Source organism: Falco punctatus, assembly GCF_963210335.1.
Source record: "Falco punctatus genome assembly, chromosome: 4".
NCBI lineage: Eukaryota > Metazoa > Chordata > Aves > Falconiformes > Falconidae > Falco > Falco punctatus.
The window spans coordinates 95,931,611-95,958,651 of NC_137583.1; the positions used below are offsets into that span (position 1 = coordinate 95,931,611).

At 40.5% G+C, this 27,041-nt stretch overlaps 1 protein-coding gene across 21 annotated transcripts in view; it reads right to left on the reverse strand.

Moving 5' to 3' along the window:
- Positions 1-27,041, reverse strand: part of ARPP21 (cAMP regulated phosphoprotein 21) — a 206,354-nt gene that overhangs the window by 66,945 nt on the left and 112,368 nt on the right. For 13 of the 21 annotated variants that reach the window (XM_080387134.1, XM_080387142.1, XM_080387135.1 and 10 more), the window contains 4 exons: positions 12,511-12,619; positions 10,573-10,674; positions 4,049-4,086; positions 1,869-1,928 (listed from right to left, as the gene is read on the reverse strand). In XM_080387134.1, coding sequence (XP_080243260.1) covers positions 1,869-1,928; positions 4,049-4,086; positions 10,573-10,674; positions 12,511-12,619 — 309 coding nt within the window. The remainder of the gene's footprint in view (positions 1-1,868; positions 1,929-4,048; positions 4,087-10,572; positions 10,675-12,510; positions 12,620-27,041) is intronic. The other 8 variants (XM_080387128.1, XM_080387125.1, XM_080387124.1 and 5 more) reach the window with 4 other exon arrangements.

The window sequence follows — 27,041 nt, forward strand, 5'->3', positions numbered from 1 at the left end:
GGCTTATTTATGGTGAACCACTTACAATGTGCTGCTAAAATGACAAAATCAGCATGCTTACCACAGCTTAGTGCACCACAACCATTATCCCAAGTGGTGCTAGTAACATTGGTTTTTGGAAAGCTTTTAGAAGACATTTTCCATCCCTCTGTCTTATTTTACAGTATAATACCTCGCAAGCTCAAAGCTCTTTATACAAATCAAAAAGATGGGACTACACTTTTTTTTTTTGGTCCTCTTTCTCCTTGCAAACATGGCTTCTGCTTTTTATTTGGAGAACCTGCTGAGCTGTGTCACCAGGGACATGAAAGAGCGGTGTGTCAAAGATACGTTTCTTGGCTGTGATCAGAACCTCTCACAGATGTGATCAGCAGTGCTAACCTGTTGACCTTTGCTAGACCCAAACAGTAGAAAAGCATGAAGAGGAACAGCACATAAGCAATAACATAAAAGGAGGAAAAACAATTTAACGAGAAATTGTCCTTAAGATTTAATTGGAAAGAAAGAAACCCAAGTATATTATTTACAGACTCTTTTGCACTCTTGCACTTAGAAATTGACAGTTCTCTTGTATTTACATTCTAGTGGGAAAGAAACAGGATGTTTTTGTATCCCAGTGATCTGTGGGTTTGGGTTACACAAAATTTCTTTTTGGTCCCCAAACCCGAACAGATATTTGTTATTAAAAGTGTCTGTGTGTAAGATGCCTCCTTACTCTTGCATGTCTAATGACTCTCAGATCATCAAGGCTAGGCCAAAGCATGGAGAAAAGTTTTTCTGCCTGTGGCAATGGGACACAGCTCTGGATGCTTCAACACCGATACTTGTCTGGTGCATTCTCACCACCTCCTCTGTGACTGCTGGGATGGATGTACAGTTGGCAGCCACACATCAAATAATCCTGCATCCTTTCCTCCTCATAATGAAAAAATTATGTAATATAGAAGATGCAGGTTTGAAGTGACATAAACTATCACTGCTAACATATGCAAATTCTAATGCCTACAGTCATGTAGCGATCACCCCACTTCTGCCTAGCTGTCCTCATGCCTTACTGGCTGAAGGACATGCTTCTGAAAGCATCCATTGCTTCTGCCCACACTGCTTAACACTTGTGGTAGCTGATGACTTTAAGAGCAGCTTGGCATGTTCAGCTCTTGTTGATTTGAACTGAACCTGTGAGAGCTCAAGGTGTGGGAAGAGAGCCTTTCTAAGCCTCTCAGAGGAATACTGTCACCACTAGGTTGGGTCTTCCACTGATCCACTGTGTCAAGTGAAAAAAAAAAAAAAAAAGTTCTTCGTGAAAACATGGATTGACTCGTACTGATTCCTTGTGGCTTGGGACAAGATTTAGGATACAGGATATATCTGAATGTTTTCTGGGCAGAAGGAATTGGAGTTTGGAAGACAAAGTTCACAGAAAAGAGGTTTCAAAATATTACTGCTTTAGATAAGGGAACTTCAATCAGTTTCACCTCATCATAATTCTACTTCAGCTTTTAATAAACGAATGAAAGGAAAAAAGGTCAGTCTGGGCACTAGTCTGCAAAACATGCCAGTTGGATATACTAGAGCAAAATGAATTTCCACCAGTCACAGTAACCCCCAAATTGTGGCAGTTTGACCAGCTGGGCAGCTGAAAAACTCATATGATTCCCGAGTTAATGATCTGTAAAACCAAAGGAAAGGGTCCCATTGCCACCTCCCCATTCAGGGAGCGTGCAATCAGCAGGGTAAGAACTCCATTCTCCATCCATCTTTCCAACCAGAAAAATGACATACCTGTCAAGGTCTCCCTTGGTGAAGACACAGACAGAATCACAAGTGAGAGTTACTGTGAAATGAATATTAAATGAAGTCATACAAACCTAAACAGCTGTCTTTTCTTATGGGTATCATTGCATATACTACTGTCTTCCAACAGCCTACTGAAAAATGAAAAGAAAGATTATGGTAACAGACATGGTAATTCCAATTTATCTGATCTGTGAAGCTACATTTAATATCAAGCACCATCTTCCAACTTATACTAGATTCATAGTTTAAAAGAACAAGGCTAAAATTGATAGCCATGTTGTGTGTGTGTCCCCTGCCACCACCCCCCACCCCCCCACCCCCCATAACTGTGCACAGTCAAATGAACATAAGAAATGTCAGCCAGGGAGGCTGAAGGCCATGTAACATTTCCTGTTACTGAGCAAGGTAATTCTCAGAAGGCAAGGAACCATACATCTACATCCAAAAGAAAATTCATAAAAATGTCACCTAATAAGAACATAAAAATGCAAGCCAGCAAAATACTGCATGTATAATTTTAAGCACTTGCTAAGTCGCTTGGAAATCTCTTCAGCTCAGAGAAATGCTCAGGTTCTCTGATGAAAAAGAAAGGCAAAGCACTTAAACACATACCTAGTTTTCAACACAGCAAATCAACAAGATCACTCATGTGCACAGAGCTAAGTACGAGCTTCAGCGCTTTACCTCATTGAACGTAGTAAGGCATGCAGCAAGAAAAAGCAGTGTTCTGAGGAACGCAGCTGAAGTCTCTCTCCTGACAACAGCAGCGTTGGCAGTAACAGAAGCCCAGTTTCCAGCCTGGCCCGTTACTGGTCTCCACTTGGGTATGCATCTTCCCACCAGGAAAGCCAGTCAGCCAGTTCAGGGGTTCAAGCAAAGCAAACCATGTGCAAACACCAGAACTGGCCACATTTTCCCGCACACAGGTGTGGGATCGAATGCATAAAACCAGTGGAGGCCTGGCTATGAAGCTCGTGGTTTACCCCATAAAGGTCCCCACCCCACCCTCAGCAGCGCAGTGTCTGAGCACTTTCCATACTGACTTGGGAACATGAACAACTACATGATATTTATCATCCCAATCTCTCCAGAGAGGGAAGAGTCAGTTTATGGGAGCATCTGCTTTTTGCTTTTTGGGTTCCTTTGTTGCAATTTTGATTTATTTTGATAAAACATATCTCCATAGTCACAATACAGAAAAAGTAGCAGAGGCAATATCCCTGGGTCTCAGAATACAAGGTGGTTTGATGACAGTGGCTGTTACCTCCTGAGGGCCTTCCCTCATGCCACTTTTAGGACTGTCCATTAGAGAAGCTGGTTTATACCCTTACTGTGGAGTCATTTTCCATGGGAACAGCCTCACCCATAAATACATCTGACAGACATGAGGATGGACAGAGATAGAAATACTGTGAAAGATAGCCTCCCCTTCTCCAAGGGGATGATAATGAGTTTTAAAACCTGCACAGGACAGACCTGGGATAGCACTGCTCAAACACTCAGCAGTGAAATTCCCAGCTTTTTGGTTAAAATCCTTATCTGCCATAAAGATGCACAGTTCCCAGGATCTTCAACACAGTTAAGCTAACTTATGGCTGCTATGGAGCTAACACTTCATATTTTGTAGATCTTAAACACGGTTTCTTCTTCCTTTGCTTTAAGTGGATTTATTACAATGAAAAGAACATCCAGAAGTATCACACAGTAATGCAAGGTAGCAGCTGGCTCAGATATCACCATTCCATTACTGCAATGCAGCAGCAAAGCAGGTCTGGTCTGGGGGACTTCTGAACCTTCGCAAGCACCAAGTGAAGTCAGTGCTGCCGCTCAGCCCCACAGGAAAGCATGTTAAACAACAGAAACACAAGCGTGGTGTTTCACAAATATCATCATCCAGCCACTGCTAGAGTGCTTTTTAAAGATCAATAAATTAAATTCTAAAGGCACTCCAAAGACAGATTGGCCATTTGAAATGAAACCTTAGGTGGGCACCCCCTCCCTCCCACAATCTGCTTTTTAGACTGTAATGCAAAGTCTCAGGAAAGAAGCAGTAACACCTTATCTGCTCAGACACAATACTGCAAGGCAATCTCTCTTCCTCCCTCTTCAAGCACAAAGCACTGCAGATAATACAAATCACAAATTTGCTCAATAGTCTTCACATTAGGATAAACAACTATAGAACTATAGATAGACAAAATAATAAAAGAAAACGCTAAGTTTAACACAAAAATAAAAAGCTATTTTTTACCTGTTTTCCACAAAAAGGTTTTCCTGGGAGCAAACTGACTGAAAAATAAAAAAGGCATTGTATCAGACGTTCTAGATATGCTCTGCTGTTCCAATTCCTTCCTTGATTTTAGAATTACCTCCCCTGTTCAGGCTTAAGGGGATTTCCATTCATGCACCATTTGCATTTGCAGAAGACAAGAGGGAAAAAAGGTCAAGAATAAGGTCAGGCCAGTAAAATAAATTCCATGCATTACAACACATTGCCAACGAGGGGTCTCAGTTTCGAAACAAACTGAAATTTCACAGTCCTGAGGTCAGAAGGCGGTATGTGCAAAATACTGACCATTTGAGGGGAAAAACATTTTTCCTAAATAACGTAAGGTTCCACTGGTTTGCCCTACCACCTCAAATAAGATAGCAGAAAAGCACAGAGCTGCAGGTAAGAAGGAAAAACAGAAGGAAAGCATGCAGGATTGACAAAGTTCTTCAAAGGGAGAGAAGATACTGCAGTACTGAGAAATAGTATGTGATTTCACATTTTACAACTAGAGAGGAAACAGTCATACCCATGTTGAGATATAAAATGATGATAGACATCTTAATAATAATATTAAACAATAATAGTCTATTGCAAAAAGGTTCTCTGCTGGAGGACTTAGATCCCAAGAAAGGTGAAGGGCTCAGAAGAAATAAATCCTATGGGCAAGTATATAATTCTTTTACCATTACTTAATTTTTTATGCAGAGAAATGAAGCTGTGCTCAATTTCCCATGAATAATTCTCCTTCTTTGATTTTTTTTCTTTCCCTCCTATTTCATGTTCACTACAGAAAGTGCCTTGTAGCTGTCACTGGATTATATCTCCTTGAGGTAGAGAAGAAAGGATAGTCAGTACTTGCACTGAATTTAAACAAAAGGCTGGCAATGGGAGGAGGGCACCAGAGATCATACCCATTACTTCTGTAATAACGGGACTCAGCTCAAAGAATAGTGCAATGCCATCATTAGCTGTGCCAGATTTTAACAGCATGGGTTATGCACAGATTTGGGATCTTTCTGTTTGGAAAAGGGTGGGCTTATAACTTACTCAGAGCACTGGCCAACACCAGAAGCAACACCCTGCTCATTCCAGTGCTCCAGCAGATGCATGGGCAAAATTTTCCCTTGGCACCGAAGCCAGTGCCATCCCATCAATTTACACAAGAAAGGAATTCAGCCCTGAGAATGCAACCTGTTTTCTCTTTAAAGCTGTAATTTGCCCACCCAGCATCTGCATCAGGGAACATGTGACACATCCCTGGTCTTCCCAGGCAAGCTCCCACCTTGCACTCCTACTAAACACACAAGGCTCTGGGCTGCATTGGTGGCAAATGCTTCTGTCCTTAGCACAAACCCCTAGGTATCAGCAGCAAGATCTCCATTGCCAGGGACCAAATCTCCATCAGCTACAGCAGACCTAGGCTTTCACCCTGGGCTGAGACAAGACACAAACTGTTCCATGTACAAAGGATTCTAGTGGTTTTACAACTGTCTCTTTTCTCATTTTATGTACCTTACAAGGTTTCATTAACAACATGGCTGCGCAGACTTCAGCATAGTCTAACTACCTACGAGCACAGTGAAATCACCCTGTGGGCCTGTACAACCTCAGCTGTGGGGCTGCGTCTTCACTTTGAGGTTCATGATAGGCATTTGTGCACTGACCTCACTGCACATTTCCAAAGCAGCATTATAGTGACTCTTCCAGAACAAGCAAGTAAAAACCTTTGCTAAGACTGGAGTACTGGTCTGTGTCCCCACAAAGTTACAAAAGCAAAGGGGCATGCACCTGTCTGGCTTTTTTTTTATTTATTTTACTTTTCCAAGTTTTTAAAGAGACTGGGGCATAAGGCAGAATAAATATCTGGGATTTCTATTTTACCAAGCAAGTGGAGAGGTCTGCTCCCTTTTCAGGGTCTTCATGGGAACCTATATCAACTGCGTTAGTCTTACAAGACAGAGTCCATAACAACTCCATTTGTCTTCCTGGCTGATGATGCTGGCACAGGGCCACACAAACCCTGGAAACTATGCTTCAGTACAGGTGTGAGGCTGAAAGGCAGAGAAGACAGGCACTTTTTTTTATTACATTATTCCTACTGTTAAAAATCAGTTAGCTAAGCAGCTCTGGATAGCAATTTAGCTACTACAAGGTCAGGACTCACTTTCCTGATCTATAGCATCAATAATGCTCAATTTAAAACACCAGGAAAGCTTAAGTACACAGCACAGCTGCTGTCATAAACATTCTTAAAACACTTGGTTCTTGTATACCCAAAGACACTGACAATAAACCTACAAAAGGAAAAAAGTTATGTAAGATTACCTACAAATCTGCCTCCTTGGAGACCTTTGTGTGCAAGATTTCCATGAGGATGCTCTGTATGACTAATTGGCATTTATGGAATGAGTATTTCACTCTTCCTATTTTTCAGAACCTTTTAAAGCCCTAACTGGAAAACACGAATCAGCTCTGCCAGTGCACTAGGTACACTGGGGGTTGCTGCTCTTGTTTTTAATTACATTAGCCAACCCAGATAACTATTAACACGCAGCAACATCCTGCAGTGGATACCATCAGGTGATCATTTTCATGTCAGTTAACAAGACGTGATAGATCTCAGGCTTCCAACTAATGCTTATTGCTCAATTTGCAGCCACTAACAAAAGCTCTGTACAGCAGCATGGGAATTTTAGTACCTATGGGTTTATGGAAGCCAACATGAGGCATGCCTTTGTTTTGGTTTTACTAATTTTAAACCCTCTTCTTCCTAATCTGTTCCTACTAGAAGGATAGGACAGTCCGAAGCCACCTTTTTCAAATATTTCTTTCATTACTCTCTTTAATCAAAGGGTGATAGAGATCCCCAGTGTTTTCTTAAGTAGGGGAATCATGGTTTATTTTATGTAAATGATCCAGCTCTTCAGAATACATTCTTTATTCAAAAATAGTCATAACAATTAATAACAAAAAAACAAAAAGCATGGTGTATTTCCTTTAATAAGTTCCATGTGCACCGTGGGCAACATTTGTGTAAGTAATAAAACATCTACATTTTTCAGTGAATACACAATGATTACTAGAGAATACATTTATGAACGATGGTCCTTATGTGATTCTGGCTCATGAGGTTATACATTGCATTAACCTTGAAGAATGAAATTTCCCCCATGTAATTTGATTGCTAGTCTTTAGAATCAATTTTCTGCATGCTTAAAAGCCAAATGCAGTGTACCATTTACGCATGCATTTGGGATTCCTCAGTTAAATCTACAGTCTGAGTTAACGCATAGGGAAAGAACAACACGTACTTTTTTTATTCTTTTAGATTGTTTCTTTGTCTGTCTTGGACAATTACTTTTCAACTTGCTAAAAGTAATCAAAGCAGTTCAGACAAGAAACTACTGCTTTGCAAGACCCAGATACCCCAGGTCGTCTGCTCCAGTGCACTTGGTTGTAAAATTCACAAACGGTACAACTCAGTTTCAAAAAAAACCCGCTGTCTTTTAAAGGTTTACAAGGAAGATTGTAGGCTTTGCAATTAAAAAACAACCTTGAAAATAGCTTTGAGCATAACAGAGTTTGTGCAGCACTGTTTTACTGTTAGCAGCCTGAAAAGTTTGAGGTGCACTTTGTAGTTCTTATTTCAGTGAGCTGGCATGATCCCATTTGTTAACTAGTTATTTCTTCACTGATCCTTTTATTAAGATATCACATTAACATGCTTCTCAATCCCTGTCACTTGCTATGACTCTACACATGACTGGAGTCATTAAAACCTCCAGCTCCCCTTGTCAAGATTTATGATGGCCAACACAGCAGATGGAAAACTTGCCAGAAAGTATAATTTCAACTGACTAATATCAGACTAATAATCATAAGGACTATTACAATGATGACATTATTCATGAACATATTTATTTTTGCTAAAATCTTCCCACTTGGAAATGAAGATATCTGGCATACTACAGTGCTGCAAAAGCAAAGGAGGGACAAGGAAGCTTTCCTTGGCTGGTATGTGGGGGCCCAGGTTAAGACATTTTTCACAGCAATTGAAATATGGACAGAACTCTTTGTCCCTGTAACCAGACTGCCCTTTCTTCCTAAATCTTGGGCTGATGTGTTACCCAAGGAGTTTCAGGTACCTCAGACATGTTTAGAGAGGGGGTGCTAGGTGCAACAAGGTATAGCAGTACTCTTGACCTTCATGACCTTTGGGGACCTCTCATGCAAGCTCTCTTCATGCACACTCTAATTAGAAGTGAAGTATCTATAATCCATTTGCTAAGGTTCATAAGCAAGGCACTGATAAAGGCTTGGCTACAGCAGTGTAAACAGTATAGAGACAACAAAAATACCACATGATTAATCCCTCCCTGCCAATCTTTCTACAGCTATAATTTGCAGGATGACAAGGCTTAGGTACCTACCTCAGAGAAACCTGGGGAGAACTGGATTAATTAATGATTGCAGAGGGCTTCAAAATTATAAAGTCTTACATGCAGTAAGTAGCTACCTATAATAGGAAGCCATTGCTCTCTTTCCTAAAACTGACCAAAAAAAAAACAAAACCCCAAAAAACATTGTCCACCACCGCAGCCACTGACATCATCCTAAAACCAGCTCATATCTGTGAGGAGTGCTCCACTCAAAAAGCTCAGCTAAGACACATATTCCTGTTGACATTATTAGTACAGCTTGCTGCAATTCACTGCACTATGATCTCACTAACACCTGCAACAGCAGAGAGAGAGCGCAAATGAGTGGGTATGAGAGAGAGAGGGAGAGATATCTAACATTGCTCATCTTTACAAATGCTCACTCCCAATCCATTTATACTGCCTGCCACAAACCACGCTGTTACTTAGGACTTGCCACTTAGAGATGCTAACCCAATGGACCACAACAACCTCCTGCTGTGGGCAATTAAAATGCTCACTGATTGCCTGTCTTTAAAACTCAAGCATCTCAAGACAAAACCAGCAGCACATTGTGGAGCCAATTTCAGCACACTTTTCCAGACACCTCCATTTCCAAGCCTGGCAATTCTAGCTGCTGCTTGTGATAGAAACTGCATTATTTTGGCAACAACTTTCCATATGGTATTTTTAAACAACATTTTGCCTCATCTGAAGTCTGCTTCAAAACCCAAAGATTTTTTGCTTTCACACAAGCTCCTTTGTAATAACCCAAAAACAGCAACTTTATACAGGAAACAGGATGCAAAGAGACTTTTCTTTTGCAGCCCTTGAGTGACTCAACTCTACCATATATATTGTGACAGTATTTACATCAGACTCACATGCTGAAAACAAAAAGTAACCCAAAAGGTCTCTGCTTTTACTAGAAGTGTCTCAGTCAAGAAAAAAAAAAGCGTGAGGCTAAAAAAATCTAGATGTGGCAAGCTACTTACTAAAAAGCAAAATTCCTTATCACAACTGAGAGACAACACACACCTTAAAACTATACAATGTATTCTGCTAAAGAAAAGTCACTTGGATGTATGCAACTCCAAAACCAGAGCAAAATAAAAGGGTATCTAAAATAGTACTATTAGCCCTGCAACATATGAACAGTTTTAATTTAAAAGGACACTGTCAAGTATGATTTTCAGTAATAGCTTTAATTGGGTTGGGTTCATTCCCATGTTCCTCTAGCTGGCAGATCTTGCACTGAGATCCAAGATAAAACAAAATGTGGACTTTTTTCTTTTTTTCCTTTTCGGACCCCATCATTTCAGTAGTATAGCAAATTATGATTTTCCTCCTCTTTCAGGAACATAAGGTATTGCTCACAGATGCTTCAAATTTAGATGTTTTCCTCTAGCAACATAGCTTGTTATGCAAGTTCTGTTTTTTGGTAAAGGCAGGACTTATAATGCCTATTTCTTTTTATTCCTTTCAGAATAAAATCATCAACGTGACCAACTCTTTCTGATGGCAGAAATACAGTTCCTAAATCGGTCATTTCCAAAAACTCCATGCAACTCCATATGTTTAACCTCTGGCTTTTCTTTGTTCTTAGTGTCCTAGTGCTACAGCACCAGTCCAAAGAAACAAAACCATGAGGAGGATCTGCAGAAGGACACTTACAAAATTTGATCCAGCTCAAAACAAATATGAAATAACATAGCTACATGAAATTATTGAGAGTGTCCATTTAAATCACTGCTCTTTGGCTGGAAAAAGAGAAGGAAAAAAGAAGGAAACCTAGACCACACAAATATGAACATTCAAAGAAACAGGATAAGCACTCCCCAGACAACATGCTGGGCCTGATCTCTCCGCTACCCTTCTCCCTGCAACTCTCATCACCTCCTTCTCCAGAAGCCAACCTCCACACCTCTCAAGCTCCTCTTAGACCATCTGCACCAATCGCCCTTCCCTGTCACCTCCAGCTCCACAGGGTCAGTCCGGCTGCGGTGTTCGTGTTGGAGGGGGGCAAAACTGTCTGACTACCGGCGAAGGTATGGCACTAAAGAGGCAATTAAAACAACTACTCACATCTTGTGCAAATATTCTCTCCCTCACTCTCTGATACTCCTCTTCTCTCTCTTCAATTGATTTACTTCGTCTGTCATCTCTAAATGGAAGAATTCTGTTTTGCTGAGCAGAAAGAAAACCAGGAGGGTTATATAAGTTGAGCTGTTAAAAACTGCCATTAAGTAACTGTCAGCTGAGAATAATAAATGTTCACTTAAACAAACGAAGCATGAAAACGATAGCTGTCGTTCCTGCATGAAGTGCCCTGCAAGGCTGGTGCCTAAGGATTTCCAGTTAGATACTGCCCATGGGTTTGTAGAGCAGGTGGCCAGACTGAGGCTTTCTGCAGGGCTTTTGTGGACCCCTTGTCCTAAAACTGGGTGTTCTCACCCCAAGCCTAAGTGCCATTGCTCTCAACTGCTAAGATTTCTTGACTCTCCTGCTGGCTGCAAGAAGCAGGACGGCAAGCAGCGCTGCACTACCTACAAAATCAAGGAAGAAAAAAGGGAAATTAAGCTGCAAGAGCTAAACTGCAAACCCTAGAAGAAACCCATTGAGTCCTATGTGCACAGGGAGAAGTCCCAGATGTTCTGCATGACAGTTTTAAGCATTTCTACACCATAAGTAACGCTCCACTGCAGTTTCGCTGGGAAAAGGGCCATTTGTGCCTCCTGATAAATCACAGTGCAGGAAAACGGCTGTGCCATGGAAGGGAGGAGAGGAGAAGAGGACCCCCGGCAAGAAATGCTGCACTGGCAATTGGGTTTCAAGTACCGCTCCTTCTCCCCCTGCACCCCAGCACCTAGAGAGAGAGGTCACGCTGCTTTCCTTTGGCTGATCCCCCTGTTCACCACACCCTGAGAATGCTTGGGGTTTGTTTTCAGAACCAAATCAGATGCAGCATAACTGGCAAGGCTGCTATGTGCAACTGAAAGTCAAGGAAATAAAAGGCAGGGGGCGGGGGGAGAAAAAAGAAAGGAAAAATCAGTCCTTTACTGAAAACATGAAGGAGAGTGGAAATGAGAGACTCACTGGCAGGTCCCTCCACAAATATAACCTAAGTAAAAAAAGCATACACTGTCATCTTACCTGTGAGAATTTTCACATAAAAGCAATACACATCAGAAAACTTTTGGGTTGTGGTTTTTTTTTTTGGTTTTGGTTTTTTTTTTTGTTAATATGTTCCACATACACAGCTTGCACTGGATTGAAACAGCACAACACCCACTCTTAAAGGTAGCACAAACACACACGTTTCCCTGGCGCTCCCCTACTCGTTGGGCTCACCTAAGGTAAGGTAGTGTTAAGGCACAGGCAACACAGAGGGGGAACGTCTGCCACAGTACATGCACAACAAGCAAGTAAGTTTACACAGACAGTAAAAGGTGGTGAGGGCACAGGAGGAGGGAGGGAACTAAAAGATGAAACTGATTTATTTTTGGTCAAAACAATTTAGGATGGTTTCAAAAGAAAAAACAAAAATCAACCTGCCCTCACCATCACATGTTTGCTTAGGGCATTATTTTTTTAATATTTTTTTTTTCCTCTCTCCTTTTTGGGCTACATCACTTTATCATCAGTCCATACTGAAATCCAACTCTGAATAGGTACAATGGAAGGAGGAAGCTGTAGGGAGCGGAACAACTGCCATAGTTAGGCAAGACATTGAGAGATGCGACTGACACAGCCTTCCACGCAGCCCAGAGCCGCTGGCATTCCCCCTCCCGTGGGCATGCAGCAAGTCCTGCGCCAAGCAAACCACCCATGCAAACCCACACACTGCCACGGCTGAAGCGGCCACGCCAGGGCTCGATGCTACCCATGGTGGTACGTACGCCGAAGGAGGCGGGGAGGGGGACAGGGGAGGAGGAGAGCAACAACAAAAGAACAACAATAACATCAGTCAGCCCACCTTCAAAAACAGAACAAATTTCAGCAACTCTCGAACCGAGAACCAACCTGATTGTCTTCTTTATCAATACTAGAGTTATCTCGCTTCAAGATAAATCGCTTCTGGGATTCTTCACCTTTTTCATCTTTTAAATGTTCAGAAAACCTTTGCTCTGGTCTGCCAGCAAAGTAAAACATAGCAATAAAAAAATCTTTCTTTTGGTTTTGCTTTGATCTTTATTTCTCAGTGCTCTTTGTTTTCACAGAGGCATTCAGTGCAAAAGCAGTTAACATTTGTGGTCATGGTGAGACGCTGCCTATAGCTGTCTGAGGCTGCTGTATCGCTGCTAACTGTTATTGCTATAAATAGCTTTTGTTGTTGTTGTGTAGCAAGAAGCAGGAATCCAAAGTCTCAGTCACTGAAATATTTAGACCCTCCTCACTGTAACTGAAGGACAGGGAAAACAAATTAACATACTGTATGTTAATTTGCTTCCTTCAGTAGCTGTGGCCTCTGGCAACACTGCCACTCAGTGAAGCCTATCCACCTTTAAAAGTAAGGAAAAACTGACAGAAGTCTTAACAACAAAACCAAGAGTTTCCTCACTCCTAATAAACAAAACAGTTAATTGGAGGGATTGATGGTGTTTTGTTTAAACAAAATATCTCACGACCATTAAATGGGGAGAATACTCCAGAACAACCATACAGTATCAATTATCTCACCGATTTAAACCCATCCAGACGTTATTTTATTTATTTTTTTTTTAAAAAAAGTTAAACACCACTAGTTAAAAGCTCAACATTTTCAGGTTTGCAAGCTGGTAGGACGCTGTTCGATGTTGTCACCTTGCACAAAAAGCAGCATCTCATGTCACCTCACCTTGTGCAAAAAAAAAAAAAAAATTAAGCATCTCATGTCACCAGGCTGGTCACTGACCACACCTCGTAGCTGTCATTAAGTCACGCTCCAGCCTGCATGACTCCCAGCCCAAACATTTTACGTCCCAGCAATGTTGATAGAGCAACCAATGGCCTCAAGAACTGGGCTGGATTCATATGCTGCTGTCATCCAGCTGAGGGTGGCTGCTACCACACAAGCTTTTTTTTTACAAAGCACTAATATGCTGTGTCACACCATGGTTTCTCTCAGGGAATGCAAACCTTATACTCTGTGCTGAAGGAGCTGCTAACAGCAGTACCGGTAGGAGATGCTCCTGTCTAGAGACCCACATAAACAAGACACAAAGCTTCCACTGACATTAACCGACCAGTTGTGAAGAAACCAAAAGGCAAAATTCACGAAAGTCAGTGACTTTGTCACTGAAAGTCCTCTGCAGACTTTAAAATAAAAACCTCAGCTTCATCTTATTTCAGAATGAAAAATTAAGCCAGATGCACAGATCAGTCACCATTTTGTTGCTATAGCATTCAGATTTAATTAGCAATGGATTTCAAGTTGAAATACAGCACATATTCGTGCCACAGTTACAGCCCATTACAATTCACTTTCAGATGTGCAGGGAACGTTTATAATGAACCGTTAGCAATACAGTATTAAGAGACAGCAGCTCTCCTGCCTCTCTTTTTGTAGGAATTTGAAGGAGTCACACTTCTGCTCACAATTGGCATTTTTGCCACAAAGCAACAAAACATACCAGCCCAACTGCCATAGATCCTGAAAAATTAAGAAAACTTTGTCACGACCCATAGGTGCTAGCACTAACAAGTATAGGACCCAACACACGAAAGTCAGCAGATTCCTCTGATGCCCTACTAGCTGCCTTTTGGGAAAGTCCAGAGGAGCATGGCTTTCTGCATAGTTCTCTAACCTAATGGGTCATTTGTGATGCTTCCTCATAAACAGAAAGGCTACAAAGCTCCATTAATGGATTGCTAGGTGGGTTGTTCTGCCTTTGCTCCCATTAATGAGCCTACACAGCCAGAAACGAAGATTCATTCCCTCAAATACTCTGATTTGACAGGACCAGCTGAGGAGTGTTATTTTTCTGGTTTTACATCCTAAAGCACAAACAAAAACTCTGCAATTGTACTGTCAGTGTAAAATACGTTGTAAACTACCTGCTGAGCATCTAATAAACTATATACCAAGCATAACAACTAAATGGGAATTTACAATGTAGAGGAAAAAAAGGTAATAAAAAATTAGACAGAAAAAAAATCTTGGAAAAGCAATTTGGGAAAATGTGTCCTTGGAACTACTCACTTATTTAAATAACAACGTGGTTTTCATACGTCATAGCATTCTTTTCATTTTTAAATCCCATTTTCACTTTATTTACTATTTATAAATATGCTTCTACTTGTCAGAAGAGAACAGGAAAAGCACAAGGTCAAGCCAAAAGCCTGAACTAATGATCTGGTATGTACCTGTTAATAAAATTAATCTACAAGCCCAGCAGGTGATTAATCTCTAGATGTTGAAAGAGGTTTGCTTGGGCAGAGAGACTCTGCAAATCTACAGAGCATCACAGAGCTACCAGCATCATGAGAAGGTCCTTCCCTCCCAGTCATCGCTGCAACTCTGGGTCACCATTACCAGTGAGGCTGCAAACAGCATGACCAGCACAGTTAATAAGGATTAAAAGCTTGAGGGAAGGCCGTCAAGTGAAAAATAGGGTACCACAAATACCTTCAGGCACGCCAACCTGCAGGCCTCCCTCAAACATTAAAAATCAGAGAAGGATATTTAGTTGAAAGAAATGTAAACTAACTGTTTTAAAGCAAATCTCAAGACTCCAGTGATATTTACACGTTTTGGTGGTTTTTTCTTCAATACTGCTTACAGCATCTTCTTTTTTAACACCTATTGCAAAAAGGTATTATCAGTAGGATACAGGTGGCAAACAATGTTTAAAACCAAGAAGTGGAACCAAATGCTCTAATCATTTGGGTAGAGAAGGGGTTGACTCTGCAAAGATTTGTGTCTCGTCCTCTGATAGAGGTCAGTACAAGTTCTGTATTCACAGCTTTAAAGTTTCCTGTAACTGTATAATGCATTTGCTAAAAGGAAGCAGAGATATTGTGGCTATTCTGTTAGAGAAATCTGTTGCATCAGTTTATGAATCCGCAGGTGAGTCGTCTACTTGGAAATGGATGAAGTTAACATGTAATTCTGAGTAAGATGCAGTATATTGTCAATACTAATACACTAATACAGTATATCATTACAGTAACACAGCAGATGCAGTGATTTCATTTCATGCGAGTCCTAAATTAATAATAATCACATTTACTTCTCTTCTGAGCTTTTTTAGTCCTAACACTGTCAGTAGTAGAGTCTGCACAATATACCAGATTGTGTCCACAAGTGAAGTTATCGAGCTTATTTTCAGTACTGACATAAATTAAGGTCTTACTCAAGTCAAAGCATCGTTTACAATTACTATCACAAACCCATGTAAAATCAGGAATTTGCTCACTATTGTCACACTGGTTACCTAATTTACATCTTCAAATCCTAACCACACCTCAGTTTAATTTTAAGTGGTAACAATGGGATTTGCATACCCTTTTTGAAGAGACACCGAGTACTTCTGAAGACCCTGTCACTAACTTGAGTATTCTACTTAGGGGTCCACTACAAAAAAACCCAAACAAAACAACCTACAATACCTATCCATATTGGCAGATTGACCCTGGCCACACAGGCCACCCATTTACACGCCAACAACTGCTTGCAAGAAGAGAGCCAAGTAAATGTATGCTTACAAAGAGTGTTGCCCGCCTGTATGACCTTCAGTATTTAGCCCCCATGTTTGGAATCAGTGCATTGCTTGAGAACACCATTACTCCAAAAAAAGCTTATGGAAGAAATACCAGTTCCCTTTCAGGTCAATAGGATTTTTGCAATCTGGGGGCTGTACTGAGAAAGCCGGGAAGTATGACCCAATTACACCTTAAAGGCTCAGAAACCAGCACACAAGGAGGGGGAATCACACAAGATAAAAATATGTAAATTTTGGGGTGTTTTGTTTGTTGGTTTGGTTTGGTTTTAGCTGATATAACCTTTTGGTCATCCACATTTTTATTGCTTGACAATATAGGTGGAAGCAAAACACCTGTGCCATAAAAATGCAACTTCACAAAACCACAACTGCATGTGAACTCATTTAATATTTCCTCAAAGTTGTTAGGTAGCTCAGTTAGTCTTCTTTCTGGTAACGTGTTTCAGAACAAAACACCTGGCACATTTCTTCCTTCCCGGTAAAGCTCTTGATCAGGTGCTACAAATGCTTTAAAGAAACTAGATCTCAGAACGAGTTAGTGCTCTTTGCTATGCATCCTCAGGTGGCTGCACAGCCCCCTTCTCACCCCCAGACCTGCCAGTAAAGCGTAGGCACTTTCAACAGCCAAGACAGCCTCCCTTCTCCATCCTGTATAGCAAGGTAGCACCCTGCTATTCAGGTATGTGCCAGCAGCATCCCTACAGGGAATCAGCTTCAGTAGGCATCCTGCAGCATCCAAGCCTTTCACCATGAAAAGCTTCTCAAAACTTTCTGAATATTTGCAGACTTCTTCAAAGTCTGTTGACACTCAAAATCTTTGGAAACCTTTTCCTAATCCATTTTCTTTCACAGCGAAAATAAGAGGATGAATTATGGAATAACTTTCTGGGGAGTGATCAGTTTAACCAACTGCCAGACACAGTACGTACCAGGCACTGTTAAGCCTCCTATCCAGTGTTTTTGCCTGGTTCCAGAGCACTTCTGCATACTTCACTGAAATATCAGGTCCAGACTTGGGGAGAGTATTCGAGCAAAAATCTCAGGGCAATACTGATTTCCCATTTCTAGTGGCTATGCTCTTCCTCATGTAGCCAATGATCATTTCAACTCTTTCAGGCTCATTTTTATGTTGGGAGATCATTATAACAGTCACTTCAAGATACGTGTTATTACCTCTGTGCTTGGAATACTTTAACTGTGAGAGGAACCAAGCACCAGCACAGGGTGCCCAGAGAGGTGGTGGAGTCTCCATCCATAGGATGGTCCTAAGCAACTGGCTCTCGGCAGCCCTGCTTCAGCAGGGTCAGGGGGGTTGGACAAGCTGACCTCCAGAGGTCCCTTCTAACTTCAACCATGCTGTCATTTCGTGAAACAGAGTCAGATATACAGTAACAAATCTATAGTAGAACAAAACCCCATCCTACCTTTTAGAAGTTTTTTGTGCCTTCTTTTTCTTTCACGAATTGGCCATTATCATTTACCTTTCTCATTTTATAGTTACTTAAAAGCCACCTGCAGTCCTTACTTAAGCAATGCCCAGCAAGGATACTCTTCTGGACTCAGTCTTTACAAAGAAGCCCATATTTTGGAAACAGTAAAAAAGGACTAACCAGCAAAACATTTGTGTGTGTCAGAAAGGAAAAAAAAAAAAAAAAAAAAAAAAGAAAAAGATTTTGATAGCAACAACCATTATAATACTTTTTTCTATCACCATTATGGTGACCTTAATGTGAGATGCTTCCATTCATTTCAAGAGAGTTCTTCTCAGTTTATCCCTGTATGACAGAAAACAGAGTTCGCCCCTCAGGCATATTTTTTTACATGGACTCTTTAAGCAGAATTTCCCATTATGTGCTCATTTAATGCTTTTGATTCTGAGTCAACCACTGTAAGTAGTAATGAAAAAAAAAAAAAGCCCCAAACCTTAAGTACCTTAACCAGATATTCACTATTTAATCAAATTACAGATTTTAAAACATAATGCAGTGTGGTAATAGCTACCAGGATATACAGACTAAGGAAATCACAGGGCATTTCCTTGCGTCTGCCGTGTTAGAAGCAAACTAATGCAGTTTCATAGACCTCTATTTGCATGGGAGACAAATACTGGGGGCGGGGGCGGAAATCGGCACTTATTTAATATAAGTTAATTAGCTCTGAAATAACCTGCTAAGAAACAGGAAACACAGATACCAACCAAAAGGACAAATGGAAAGAGACAAGCATGAGCTTTGAACGTTACGGTTCCGAAGACTTAGTCACTGTATTAGCAGAGCACACAAGCAGTCTGGTATTGTCAGGGCTGACATATACAGCACATAAATCTTTGTTATGAGGCATGTGTTTCTGAAAGCTCCACAGCACACAGGCTGTTGCAAGATGCCTTTCAAAAGAACCAACAATATCACCATGTGTGGAAAAGATGGGTTTGCCAGTACAGCACCTGATGTAGTTAAAAAAAAAGAAAAAATCCAAACTAGCAAGTGCTATAGCACATTATTTGCAAAAGCCTCGTAGGTAACAGCAAAGCAGCTGTCTGGAGGAATACAATATAGGAAAATGAGTTCAAAAGTGGAGATCGCTGTGGTGAGCAAGAGTATATATAAAAAAAATTTCAACTTCGCATTTGCAATGCAACATTCATTTAATGCACATAATGGGGGGCAGCATGCTAATATTCCTCTCCAGAACGAATGGCAACACAAAATGAAAAGTAGGTAGGGTAATGGGGCTAGGAAAGGGCAAAACACCACCTCCACGTACCCGCAGGATCATCATCCAGCACGCAAAATAACTGACGAAACATTCTTACACAAGGATGCCATCAGGAGAGCAACGGGACAGAGGGGGAGAGAAGTGCTACTGCCAACCGGATTCAGAGAAGTTGTGAAGATTAGGACACTCTTATGCAGGTTTTCTGATGGTTTATTGGTGTTTTCCTGTTATTTGTGCTTTTCTTTAATTAAACTGACTGTGCAGTCCAACATCACGTTGGCGTCTATTCTGAAGACACGCTGTGACACAGTATGGTGGCAGCATGGTGGCCTTTCTTGTTTTGCTAGTTTGTGACTATCTACTACATCTGCCTGCTGTGCTGGTTGTGGTTTGATGCTGGAGGCTCTCCTAGGGTTCTGCGTTAACGCCGCAGTAAAACTACGTTAGCATTACTGTTTCTTTCCTTTACCTTGCAGGCCAAAACGTTATTATCTGCAGTACAAATGGTTGTTTTGATCTTGGAGGCACGGGAACATATTCTGAGAGTTTGAGAATTTACAGAACTTGGAAGCAAATATCATTGTCAAAAGGCCCCTACTTAATGACATAAGACAGAATTCCAGCCCAACAGGTTAAATTACTTGATTTAATTCTCTCGGAACTATGTTTTTTCAAGAATGACGGCCTGGAATTACAGCCTTCAAATAGGTTTCATGTATTTAGGGGTTGATGGATGCTAAAACACAGTTTCAAAAAGCCAGAGTGGGAATTTAAATACAGATAATTGTTAAAGAACAGAGCAGTTACATTATTACAACTTAATACTTCAAACACTCAAGATGGCATTTCAAGCATTTGAAGGTAAATGCCTCATTAACAGATTGCTGCTTTTATAATATGAGTCACTAAGAACTTCTCTCATGATGATAAAAAGCAAAAGCCATCAAAAAGAAAAATCAACCCTGTACAAGACAGTTCCTTCAAGGTGCCGCCTTCTCTGTAGCACACGGGCAAAAAACCCCTCAAATACTACACTTTTCCTGCTTAAAGATTGCATATTCTTTAACACTTTTTTTCAGAACAGCATCTGGACTGTAAACATTTTGCTTTTCAAGACGCTCAGTCCAAGCACTCCAGCAGCATGATTTCAGTGGGGCTGGCACCGGTAGATTTTCCCATTAGGAAAACAATAGCGAAGCTGAAGGCTGCAGGATGGATCAAGTCGATGTGCACCGAACCTCCTCCTTGCCAAGTTATTCTGTGTGTGAAGCAAGCAGAGGGCCAGATCCTGAAAGCTTTCAAAGTACACAGTATTTAAAGAACCTGATCTAATGATGAGGCATCATCGCACAACTCATGACATTAATTTCAGGTTTAATCTACATGTGCAAAAAACACAGTACATCTTGACTCCCTGAGAGCCTGCCTCAGTATATTGCCCCAGTATTTTGGGGCCAGAATATGAGAATCTAGCTTGGAACTCAGGGGAGAAGCCAGCAGGCCAAGGCCACGCTGAAATACCAGTTCTGCTAGATGGGGCTGAAGCACAACACCTTCTCTCAGACAGGGACCATTTTAGGAGCTTCAGGATGCTGTGCTGTCCTCCTGCGATCAAACCTAAGATTATTTCTGTATCTGAGGGACCAGCTTCTCCTGCTCCCACTCTCCTGTATTGGATTTAGTTCTTGATATTCAAGATGTCTGCTGAGACTGAATATCTTGCACAGCACCAATTTATTTCCATCTATTAGAGGCTCATAAGTGGTAGCATAGTTTATTACAGAATTCATTAATATTTGATTTTAAGGATGTGGCATACCCTGTAAGTGGCTGCAAATTACAGTGTTGCATAACTGCTGTGTTCTATTTAAAATTACATTTTTTTTTATTTCAGAAGTTCAAAATTAACAAGGAAAAGAGAGAGAAAAAGGAAGCAAATTCAAGATTTGAAGACTACCAATAAAGGCAAGATGGTTCCCCAAAAGCCAACGAGCTAACAAAGAAACTATTAGTCCTCGTACAATGCCCCATGCATGCAAATTAATACCATAAAAAATACTTGTGCTTACTTCTACTTCAGGCCATGAACATTTTCCCCATCTCCAGCAGGAAGACTCATGGATCACCAGTCATCCCCTGAACAAACACTGGCCTGAAGAAGAGTGCCTGGTTTTAATGAACTGTCAGAGACAGCCTCACAAGGCTACCTTGGAAACAGCCAGCACAAACAACTGACTGCTTATAAAGACAAAGCTTTCTCAAAACTCCAAACAATACTTTTTTTCATTTCCAGTGATCACATCATATTTTCCTACATTAAACACGACACAGGCAAGCATAAAAGGCAACTACTAAAAGCAGTTTGGACCACCTCTAAAATTCACTTGCTCATATATCAACACCTCATTCCTGAAATGCCCAGATTTAAAGACATTATTTCACCTACTACTGACATACAGTTAACTCTGAGGAAAGCATAGGGGCCGTTTCAGGTTTCCAGATCTCCCTCCAGTGATTTGAAAGTATAAATGACCAAACAGCACCTTGATTGATGGGACTTTCCTGCTACAGCTTGGACAAGCACATAAAGACGAGGGTTAATTACTCATGCGAGGACAAGCTTTCCTAAACCGAACTACCTACTTGCGATTCCACAGTACTCTCTTCTTGAGTAACCTCCCATCTCTTTACACACAGCAGGTGAGAATAACCTTCTAGGTGTATTAAAACTTACACTATTAAGTGGTGTGATTGTAAAGCTTCAATAAGAAAAAAAATTAAAAAATGCCAGACGTCTTGTGATTAATGCTTAACTAATATTTCATTTCAGTATAGGACAGCTGTAAAGTACATGTCCACCTCAATTATAAACAATTTAGTTTTGATAAATTACATTAGATGAAAATTTAATATTGGAGCTATTAGAACTGGTTCATTAACCCTAACATCTCATTTACAGAGTAAGTAATTTCCATGGGTCCAGTACATGGCTTACACTCATTGAAGTAAGAATGAAGTCAGTATCTAAGGGTCAAATTCAGCTCAACGTGAAATGCAGTCAGTATTTAAGGGTCAAATTCAGCTCAGCTTCAAGTGTACCAAGTATCATTTTTTTCTTTTGTATCTTTCATGTAAAACAGGCACGTGATTAAAATGAGAGTGCTTGCTCAGAAAAAACAGCTGTCATAATTCAAGTATCATTAAAATAAAGAACATAAACATTAAAAAAAAAAAAAAAAAAAAAAAGACGACGACTGGGAGAAAAAGCAGCTCAATTTCTTCCAGATGAGCATCAAGCAGTGAAATGATGAATGCACACAACCTCAAATAATGCATTTAGCAGAACAGTGGCAACTTTATGTCCAAAACAAATGCCTGTAGCATAATAGTAAGATATTGCCAAAATCCCTACCAGTTTTTAACATATGTACACCCGGAATTACTTCTCCAGTCACCATGTGACTAGATAAGAGAAAGGCAATTCCTCCTGCCATAAAAAGCTGAGGCACTGCAGTGCACGAGGAGGCTCAGGCCCCTGCTGGAGGCAGACATGTCCTGAACCTCAGTGCAAAATATCTAATTCCCCTTAACGTTTTTCTGAAGCGTTTCATGGGAAGTTGCCCACTTCTTGCATGTGAAAGCCTTCCCCTGCTCGGTGTGCAGGGATGCACTGCCCAGCTCCACAATGGGAAAGGCCAGAAAGGAGCTGAAGGCTAAAACCTAAACATCTCAGCAATGACTACTGGGACACTGGGCTCTTGCATCTTAAACATGATTATTATTGCACTGAAAAAAGTTTCCTTCTAATCATGTTTCTAATTTAATCCCAGACTGAAATAAATTATTTTCTTGTGACAGAAGAAAGAAATCCATGAAAACCGACATAATTTGTTACTTACATGCTACATGTTACTATGCAGCTACATAAGCTCATAGTTATTATTATACGCTATTGTTTTATTGATGTTCGTACCAAATTCTTAGTTGCATAATTAATTAGTTAATCTTAAACTGGAACAAAATGTCTCAGCCAATTACAGTGTTATTTCTCAGTTATACAGTTTTTTCCATTTTATTTGCATACATCTACTATGTACCTTTATATTTCTCTTCACATCTGTAACATATGATGCCAGTACACTGATAAGGCAACCAGAATTGTAAACCAGAGGGAAAGTATAGATGTCCCCAGTTTCTGCTTGTTTCTAAGTAGTCAAGGAGCAACTATTCTGTAGTGAAGATAGGAAAAAAGTAATTACAACAAGAAATAGTGGAATGGAGCTCACTCCATAGTGCCTTGAAGTAATGCAAGACTCCAATGAAAAAAACAAAACCAGAAATAATGGTGTTCACATGTTTTCCTGCATCGTATGGCTCATAAAAGTGATTCTGACCTCATGAGATCATTACTCTGTGTACATACATGATAACCCAAGGATAGCATAAGGTGCTTATGTGCAGATGCAACACCATGCAGCAAACCACTTGCCAGATAACTATTCTGTATTATGGGGCAGGTGGGGACAGGATGGGGACAGACACCCAAAACCACGCTTCAAATGTTCTGGCAAACACCAAGTTGCTTTGACAGATTTTACAAAGAAGAGATCTACGTGTTCAGGTACAGAGTTGTAACTACTACCATACACCTAACTAACTAAAATAAGAGCCAATATGAACTGCATGTGAAAAATCTTTCCCATCAGCAAACAACTCTTTAAAGAAATTGAAGTCACGTACACAGAATACCTTACTCAGTCAAGGAAAAAGGCATACTTCTCTGCATTCAGCATCTCAAGGAAGTCTTGCCACTTTAGCCTCCAGTTTAAAAAATGTCTAAACTATTCCTTATTGAAATTGCCAGTGTTCAGTGAATGCCATTTTACTGACATGCCTGTAGGACCCGGTACCAAAGTTCAGATTCTTATCTTAAGATTGTGAAATGAGCACAGCACAGCTTTACTAGCATAGGTGTTATCTACAGCAACATCACTCGGTGTATACACAATAGAAACCTGAACAGAACTTCTCTTCTTTGCTTGCGATTCAAACCACCCCCTCACAGAGGGGACAGAACAACAGATTGTATGGCATAACTACAAAAGTCTTGTAAGTTATTCAAGTACATACTGTACATCATGTCTCCTTTTGCTGATACAGTTCAGCCCTAGATTATAAGGGACCCCTGTAATATACATAACATCTTAGTACTGGCCAAAGTTTTTGATGCATCTCAAAGGCACCAAAAAACCTTCCAGCTGGGTCAATATTACATTAACATTTACTTACTAACAGAGTAGAAAGAAAACCAAATATTAAAAGAATCATAACTCACGATGCTCTTGAAAAAAAATTAGTCATAACTGAAGACATGAGTATTGGTATAAAGTTCGTAATAGGTATGTTACACCCTCAGAATGTATGAAAATGTCTAAATACAACCATTATACATCATAAGCACTCCACCTTCTCAATTCTAACGAGCCCTGCCACTCACGCTTATGTAAGGGACATGAATGCATGTGTGGGCTGTGGTACAGACATACTTGTCACGTGGTCGATGATCTCAACCAAATGAAAACCTTTTTCATTTACCAAGCCCACCAAACACTTCATCTACCATTTTTCCACCTATCTACAGATAATTAAATGAATGAACCTGATTGAACTGGTATGTATAATAATATGAACAGTTCTTCAAAAAGCTCTAAAGTACTTCCAGTTGTTTGAGAGGAATTACAAGGAATATACAGAATAGAAGGTGGCACATACACATATTTTTGGCTCCAGTATGAGATGCCCTAGCATACTCCCTCAATTCCCAACTTCTGCTTATATCATATTTCACTGTCTTAAGTCCCCTGTACATTTCTGTTAATCTTTGGCTAGACAACAAGCAGACACAGGTGACAGGCAAATATACATTACAATGGTGACACAAGAGCAGTTTCATGCTGAACAAAGCAGGCTTCACGTTTCGAGTAGTACTTGAACTCTTTGACTATAAAAACAAAACCACACAAAAAAATATGCCCTCATTTTCTGATCAACTTCTCATGTATACTGCTGAGAATAAGATTTCAAAAGTTGGGACAATTTAGTTAGCAGGACTTTGTAAGATATGAGATCAATAAAAATGGTATTTATTTTTGAAAGCTGTCATTTTTTAACCTAGTCTTAATTTCAAAAATCATATAAAAAGATATTTTTTTAAAAATCTACTATTCTGTAATGAAAGCCAGAGACTTAATTTCAACTACTCACATGTTTGTTAACCTTCATAAAGTTATCTCTGTGTTTTAAAATTTCATTTCATAAAAAAAGCTTCAAAAACAGTAAGACTTGTTCACATTCCAACAAAATTTTAAAAAGGCACCTTAGATTAAGCTTCTTATCATAAATACTCTTCAGACTGCAAAACTGTCATATGGTCCGGCTGCATTTTTAAGAGAGATTTCACCGAGATTTCACAAAAGCTGCAGGATTTAAATCCCAGAGAGATTCAAGTCCTAATGCATTTTTACCATCACATTCCCCTCTCTGTAAAGCAGCCCCAGACAAGCTGCAGCCCTCCTTCCAGCTGCAACCTCCTCAATAAGCACCTTCTCAAATTCCAAACCCCCAAGAAGCAGGTACTTTAAAAATGCACAGGTGCATGGAAATGGATATATGTTGCCTTAAAATGGCCAATTAATGAAAGAAGTGAATTGCCCCCATCCACTCCATTCAAACCCTAATCCCCTGTTTGACAGACCCCACTCTGTACCACGGGCACTTCTAAGGTAGAGTTGTCACCAGATTGTCCCAACCATCCCCTTCATCTCAAAGCCATTAACTCTTTGACACTTCTGCCTCCAAGCACCTGCGGGAAGTGAGCACAGGAGGTCTCTGCTGAACAAAATAAATGCACCTCACTGCCTGGAGCCAGGGAACAACTCATCACCTGCAAGTGCGAGCACAGATGTCACACAAACCCTCACTTGGCCAAAGAAATATGCCACAAGGTGCTTATCCAAGCACACATGGTGATTCCGCAGAGTCATATGGTCTTCCCAAACAGGCACACGCACAGAAGTCTCCGCCAGTGCAGAATTTATGAATTCTTGACTATGCAAGGATATTCTCTCCTCTCCACAGTATGCAGCTAAAGTACTTAGGAAACCATATGCCATAAAGAGATAATTTATTGTCAAAATGCAAATCTTCAGAAAATCTGCCTGTGGGGCCTCTCCATAAATTCACATAAAACTATCAAGGCTCAGGCTCACAGCAAAGCATAACCATGCTGAACAGCATTTCAGCCGCTCTCCAGATTCTCTAGTATTCTGGATACTGTCCAAGCAGTAATTAATAGAGTCAACACATTCCCAGTATTTGGTGTTGATTCTGAACTGCACAAAATAGTCTCCTCAGAGTACTGAAATGCAGAACACATGAAATCACATTGGACGCTTTCAGATGTAGAACTTACAGTATTTGCTGCAGATAAAATCTCATCAGCCCTTATTCAAGCTGGATAATAACAAGCTATTTTCTGTCAGAGCCAGGGACATTTTAAAAAAAACATGTGATCTCCTCCAATTATGAAAATAAAGAGCTACTTCTACAAAGCTTTATTTTGCAGCAGTATCAAAATAATGTAAATAACACACTGGAAGCACATGATGCCATACAAGCTTCATATAATCCAGTTACCTACCACCAAATCACTGCAGAAGAGAAAAAATCTGCAGTTTGTGTGGTGCTTACAAAACAGCTGTACTCAAAAGTCAACAGAGGACTGGGTTTATTTCTGGAAGATCTACACAGGAATGGTGTCAGAACCAATCTGTCCGGTTCTGTGCCTCACCTCCAGCTTGCAAGACCACAGCTGAAAGGCTTATCCAATCTGTTATACCCCTGCAACACTGGCCCACAAGGATGCCAGTTTATGTCTAGCAAACAGCCTTGCTAGCTCATCCCAACCACGCCAGAAGCCACAGCTTCACTAGGGCACTCTGATAAAGTTTTGACTGCTGAAGACTACTTCAGTGTCCTCTCCAGAAGAGCTGTGCAAGCATTTCCAGCAGTGCTTCCAGCGCTACCCATTTCTGCGATGCGCAGCCATACCACCGAGCAAGGCATTACCAGATATTA